Source organism: Bufo gargarizans, chromosome 11, assembly GCF_014858855.1.
Source record: "Bufo gargarizans isolate SCDJY-AF-19 chromosome 11, ASM1485885v1, whole genome shotgun sequence".
NCBI classification, from domain to species: domain Eukaryota; kingdom Metazoa; phylum Chordata; class Amphibia; order Anura; family Bufonidae; genus Bufo; species Bufo gargarizans.
The window spans coordinates 92972275-92979449 of record NC_058090.1 but is presented as its reverse complement, the minus strand read 5'-3'; the positions used below and the strand labels follow the sequence as shown (position 1 = coordinate 92979449).

At 43.3% G+C, this 7175-nt stretch overlaps 1 protein-coding gene across 1 annotated transcript in view; it reads right to left on the bottom strand.

Annotated features, from left to right (window-relative positions):
* Positions 1-623: 623 nt before the first annotated feature.
* Positions 624-7175, bottom strand: part of LOC122921235 (wiskott-Aldrich syndrome protein family member 1-like) — a 109587-nt gene continuing 103035 nt past the window's right edge. Inside the window, exon 3 of the mRNA XM_044271204.1 lies at positions 624-731. Within this exon, the coding sequence (XP_044127139.1) occupies positions 678-731 (54 nt within the window). The 3' untranslated portion in view covers positions 624-677. The remainder of the gene's footprint in view (positions 732-7175) is intronic.

Sequence of the window (7175 nt, the reverse complement as noted above, 5' to 3'; positions counted from 1 at the left end):
GCCTCAGCCTGCACGAAGTGGATGGAACTGTGCCCGCTAGGAGGACGCAAAAAGATGCTGGACCGCCGGGGTATCAGAGCAGAGGGAGATGATGGTGGTGGGTATGGACCACTAGTGTAAGACCAGCCCTGCACCCAATCAATGCACCGTTAGGCTACACATAGAATATGGGACCCTGGACAAATTGTGCAATTTCATAATAAAAAACACAGTTTTTAATGAAAAGAAAACTAAGTTTATTATAAAGGTTACAGGTTTAAGTGCAGTTTTTGTGGCTGTGGCTCGTTAAACGAGGTGGAGGAGCCTTCTTCAGTCTCGATGGGATTCTTCTATTAGACTGGCTGTATTTAGGTCTGAAGAGCAGTGATGGTCAGTTCACAGTGTTCGCCAGCCAACACATGCGGGCCGCCATCTTTAGTAAGGTAGACTCACCTGTCCGGCGATGCACAGGTAAGCCCTTACCTGTGCCGGTCTGAAATCAAATGCAGTCACCGGAAGCCGGGGGCCTTTCTTTGGGCTGTTCTCGGAACTGCCTGCTCCCGGTGACTGCATTTGATTTCAGACCGGATTACCTGTGCATCGCCGGACGGGTGAGTCTACCTTACTAAAGATGGCAGCCTGCATGTGAACTGACCATCACTGCTGAAAAGGTTGAGGTTTGCACATCTGGCAGATTTTCAGAGAAAGAAGAGGGTTATGAGAAGTTCCTCACATTGCTTTGTAGTCGGATCCTAAAAGAAAGAAAAATCCACATAATCAAAAGAGTTTATTTTTGGGGACGTTACAAGGCTTAGAAGTTTAGAAGCAAATCTTGAAATTTTTTTGAAAATTTCCAAAATCCACTTTCTAAGGACCAGTTCAGGTCTGAAGTTACTTTGTGAGGCTTACAAAATAGAAACCACACAAAAATGACCCCATTTTAGAAACTACACCCCTCAAGGTATAAAAAACTGATTTTTACAAACGTTGTTAACCCTTTAGGTGTTCCACAAGAATTAATGGAAAATGGAGATTAAATTTCAGAATTTCAATTTTTTGGCAGATTTTCCATTTTAATCATATTTTCCGCTAACAAATCAAGGATTAACAGCCAAACTAAACTCAATATTTATTGCCCTGATTCTGTATTTTACAGAAACACCCCATATGTGGTTGTAAACTGCTGTACGGGCATACGGCAGGGTGCAAAAGGAAAGGAGCGCCATATGGTTTTTGGAGGGCAGATTTCACTGGGATAAGGGGCGTTTTTTCTTTTATTTACTTGAAACTTTTTTTTTTTTTATTGAAAACACTTTATTTCAGTCCCACTCTGGGACTTCAACTTTTGGGGGTCTGATCCCCTCTGCAATGCTTTTGGAATACATCTGTATTGTAATGCATTGCCTGTTAGTGTATGACACTGAGTCATACACTAACAGGTTGCCTAGGTAGGAGACCGGGCCTGAGGCTGGATCTCCTCGGCTCCCATAGAAGGCAGGTCCCGATGCTGTGCAAGGCATTGGGCAGCCTCTGCACCGCATCGGGCTGTCTTCTCACCCATCAGTTCCCCGCCACAGCAGAGCGGGGACTCGATGGGCTCCCTCAACCACAAACAACTTCTATGTCGTGGTCAGCGCGGACCGTTGCATAGAAGGGGTTAATCCGCAGCGATCACCGATAAGGGGGGGGGGGGGGGATCACAGGACCCCCTCGGCATTGTCACAAGGGTGCCTGCTGAATGATTTCAGCAGGCACGCCGTTCCGATCACCGCCCACCGCGCGGTGGTGATCGGAAATACACAGGGCGTACCTGTACGCCCTGTGTCTGTAAGAGGTTAACTGCTGAGCCGTCCATTTCTGCACTGGTCAGATGATGGTGACATCATCGCAGGTCCTTTTCAGCTACTGCATTTAGAACTGATTACATGGACTGTGATGTCATCACAGGTCCTTCAGCTCTTGCAAGGCATTAGATTCAATTGTATTGCCGTCCTGAGGATGGCAATACAGTTGGATCTATCTGGCAGGCAGTACATTCGGGGCCTGAAACAAAACATCATGCCCCTGGTATCCTGTCATAATAGTTATACAACATTATGCCCATCACAGTAGTTATGCCCATATTGTGCCCCCTCACAGTAGAATTGCTCACATTGGGCCCCCTCACAGTAAAATGGCCCATATTGTGCACTATCACAGTAGTTATGCCGACATTGTGCCCTCTCAAAGTGGTAACTCCCATATTGTGCCGCCCACAGTAGTTATGCCCGCTATGTACATCCTTCACAGTACTTGTGCCCACATGTGCCCAGTTAACTGTAGTTATGTGCTCACATTGTGCTCTTTTCAGTAATGACCCCTCCTCATTAACAAAGTAAGAAAAAAAAAAAAAAACTGTACATGCCTACCGAAGCCTTCCTCTGATGATAGCAGCACATCTAGCGCTTCGTAGCAAGCACGATGCCCGTTCTGGGCTGTATAGGAGGAGCGCGGAGGCTGTATATTACACTGGAATGCCATGTATAGACTTGCATATTAGAATGCTTCCCTATAAATAGTCCTGTATGTTACACTGCACCTCATGCATAGATCTGTATATATAGTATGTAGTGTAATATACAGGACTATCCATGGGGTGCAGTGTAATATACAAGACTATACATGGGGTGCAGTGTAATATACAGGACTATACATGGGGTGCAGTGTAATATACAGGACTATACATGGGGTGCAGTGTAATATACATGACTTTACATGGGGTGCAGTGTAATATACAGGACTATCCATGGGGTGCAGTGTAATATACAAGACTATACATGGGGTGCAGTGTAATATACAGGACTATACATGGGGTGTAGTGTAATATACAAGACTATACATGGGGTGCAGTGTAATATACACGACTATACATGGGTGCAGTGTAATATACAGGACTATACATGGGGTGTAGTGTAATATACAGGACTATACATGGGGTGCAGTGTAATATACATGACTTTACATGGGGTGCAGTGTAATATACAGGACTATCCATGGGGTGCAGTGTAATATACAAGACTATACATGGGGTGCAGTGTAATATACAGGACTATACATGGGGTGTAGTGTAATATACAGGACTATACATGGGGTGTAGTGTAATATACAGGACTATACATGGGGTGTAGTGTAATATACAGGACTATACATGGGGTGTAGTGTAATATACATGACTTTACATGGGGTGCAGTGTAATATACAGGACTATCCATGGGGTGCAGTGTAATATACATGACTTTACATGGGGTGCAGTGTAATATACAGGACTATACATGGGAGTGCAGTGTAATATACAGGACTATACATGGGGGGCAGTGTAATATAGAGGACTATACATGTGGTGCAGTGTAATATACAGGAATAGACATGGGGGGCAGTGTAATATACAGGACTATACATGGGGGGCAGTGTAATATACAGGACTATCCATGGGGTGCAGTGTAATATACATGACTTTACATGGGGTGCAGTGTAATATACAGGACTATCCATGGGGTGCAGTGTAATATACATGACTATACATGGGAGTGCAGTGTAATATACAGGACTATACATGGGGGGCAGTGTAATATACAGGACTATACATGTGGTGCAGTGTAATATACAGGAATAGACATGGGGGGCAGTGTAATATACAGGACTATACATGGGGTGCAGTGTAATATACAGGTCTATACATGGGGGGCGGTGTAATATACAGAACTATACATGGGGTGCAGTGTAATATACAGGACTGTACATGGGGTGCAGTGTAATATACAGGACTATACATGAGGTGCAGTTTAATATACAGGACTATACATGGGGTGCAGTGTAATATACAGGACTATACATGGGGTGCAGTGTATTATACAGGACTATACATGAGGTGCAGTGTAATATACAGGACTATACATGGGGTGCAGTGTAATATACAGGACTATACATGGGGTGCAGTGTAATATACATGACTTTACATGGGGTGCAGTGTAATATACAGGACTATCCATGGGGTGCAGTGTAATATACAAGACTATACATGGGGTGCAGTGTAATATACAGGACTATACATGGGGTGTAGTGTAATATACAAGACTATACATGGGGTGCAGTGTAATATACAGGACTATACATGGGTGCAGTGTAATATACAGGACTATACATGGGGTGTAGTGTAATATACAGGACTATACATGGGGTGCAGTGTAATATACATGACTTTACATGGGGTGCAGTGTAATATACAGGACTATCCATGGGGTGCAGTGTAATATACAAGACTATACATGGGGTGCAGTGTAATATACAGGACTATACATGGGGTGTAGTGTAATATACAGGACTATACATGGGGTGTAGTGTAATATACAGGACTATACATGGGGTGTAGTGTAATATACAGGACTATACATGGGGTGTAGTGTAATATACATGACTTTACATGGGGTGCAGTGTAATATACAGGACTATCCATGGGGTGCAGTGTAATATACATGACTTTACATGGGGTGCAGTGTAATATACAGGACTATACATGGGAGTGCAGTGTAATATACAGGACTATACATGGGGGGCAGTGTAATATAGAGGACTATACATGTGGTGCAGTGTAATATACAGGAATAGACATGGGGGGCAGTGTAATATACAGGACTATACATGGGGGGCAGTGTAATATACAGGACTATCCATGGGGTGCAGTGTAATATACATGACTTTACATGGGGTGCAGTGTAATATACAGGACTATCCATGGGGTGCAGTGTAATATACATGACTATACATGGGAGTGCAGTGTAATATACAGGACTATACATGGGGTGCAGTGTAATATACAGGACTATACATGTGGTGCAGTGTAATATACAGGAATAGACATGGGGGGCAGTGTAATATACAGGACTATACATGGGGTGCAGTGTAATATACAGGTCTATACATGGGGGGCGGTGTAATATACAGAACTATACATGGGGTGCGGTGTAATATACAGGACTGTACATGGGGTGCAGTGTAATATACAGGACTATACATGAGGTGCAGTTTAATATACAGGACTATACATGGGGTGCAGTGTAATATACAGGACTATACATGGGGTGCAGTGTATTATACAGGACTATACATGAGGTGCAGTGTAATATACAGGACTATACATGGGGTGTAGTGTAATATACAGGACTATACATGGGGCGCAGTATAATATACAGGACTATACATGGGGTGCAGTGTAATATACAGGACTATACATGGGGTGCAGTGTAATATACAGGACTATACATGGGGGGCAGTGTAATATACAGGACTGTACATGGGGTGCAGTGTAATATACAGAATTATACATGGGGTGCAGTGTAATATACAGGACTATACATGGGGGGCAGTGTAATATACAGGACTATACATGGGGGGCAGTGTAATATACAGGACTATACATGGGATGCAGTGTAATATACAGGACTATACATGGGGGCAGTGTAATATACAGGACTATACATGGGGGGCAGTGTAATATACAGGACTATACATGGGGTGCAGTGTAATATACAGGACTATACATGGGGTGTAGTGTAATATACAGGACTATACATGGGAGGCAGTGTAATATACAGGACTATACATGGGGTGCAGTGTAATATACAGGACTATACATGGGGTGCAGTGTAATATACAGGACTATACATGGGGTGCAGTGTAATATACAGGACTGTACATGGGGGCAGTATAATATACAGGACTATACATGGGGTGCAGTGTAATATACAGGACTGTACATGGGGGCAGTATAATATAGTACACATATAGTATACAGTTACACTGCACCTCATGCATAGATCTGTATATATAGTATGTAGTGTAATATACAGGACTATCGCCTTTTCTCGGGGTCGAGAAGGAATTTTTCCCCTGTGACACGAATTGGCTGAATGTGTCCAGGGGTTTTCGCCTTCTTCTGGATCAACTACGTTAGGGATAGGGACCTAGTTTATAGGAATAGTAAAAATAAAAATTAGTAATAATAAATGCAGTATTTAGGTTAATTAACTATAGTAATAAATTAAAATAGGGATCAGGGGGTTTGATCCAGGGTTCTAGGACTGATTGCCTTTTCCCGGGGTCGAGAAGGAATTTTTCCCCTGTGATACGAATTGGCCGGATGTGTCCAGGGGTTTTCGCCTTCTTCTGGATCAACAGGTTTAGGGATAGGGACCTAATTTAGGGATAGGGATCAGGGGGCTTGATCCAGGGTTCTAGGACTGATCGCCTTTTCCCGGGGTCGAGAAGGAATTTTTCCCCTGTGACACGAATTGGCTGAGTGTGTCCAGGGGTTTTCGCCTTCTTCTGGATCAACAGTTTTAGGTGTAGGGACATAATTATCAATAATAGGATAGCAGTAGCATAATAAGGGGAATAATAGTAATAGTTCTAGTACCGTAGTCTTATAATAAATAATAATAGGATAGTCATTAGTGTTAGTGTAGGGACCCACTTGAAGGAGGTCGCCGTGACGTGGCAAGTGGGCTTATACATTTTGATAACAATGTATACTAAGAACCTCCTGTCCAGGGTTATAGCAGCAGTAGATGGTGGTACTACATTTTTGGGGACCAGTTCACAAGCGGTGTGACATCTATTGGTGTTGCGGTGCCGTATCTGTGGGTGGCCCAGAACCAAAGGGGCTTAGCCTGGCAGTGGGTTCTGTTGGGCGGCTCGGTCCTCCTCCCTCCAGTGCACTAATATAGTAATAATAAGAATAGGTAATGAAAACAATAAAAAGCACAGGACTGTGATACTACTAAAATAGAATTGTAGTAATAATTGTTAGTAATAAATGACTACTTATTATAACTTTTTGTCGTCTCCTTTATTTTCAAGTTATTAGGATCATTCATCCCCTATTCACTATGTGCAGTGTAAGCAGCACCCACTGTTTTCATGGGGCAATGCACTGCCGACAAACGACAATTTAAGAGTCGCATAAAAGATGCGATTGTAAGAGGCAGCCCTGATCATCCAGCAACATTTCCAACACATATATATATAGCAGACTGTCATGTTTCCCTCCAGCCACCAGAGGCCACTGTGGCTGAGTAGGACAGTGAGAGGAGTTGTTTCCAGAGGACAAGGAGTTAAGTGTTTTTCCCGGGCTGAGCAGAGAGCCTGGGCTGAAGGTGGCT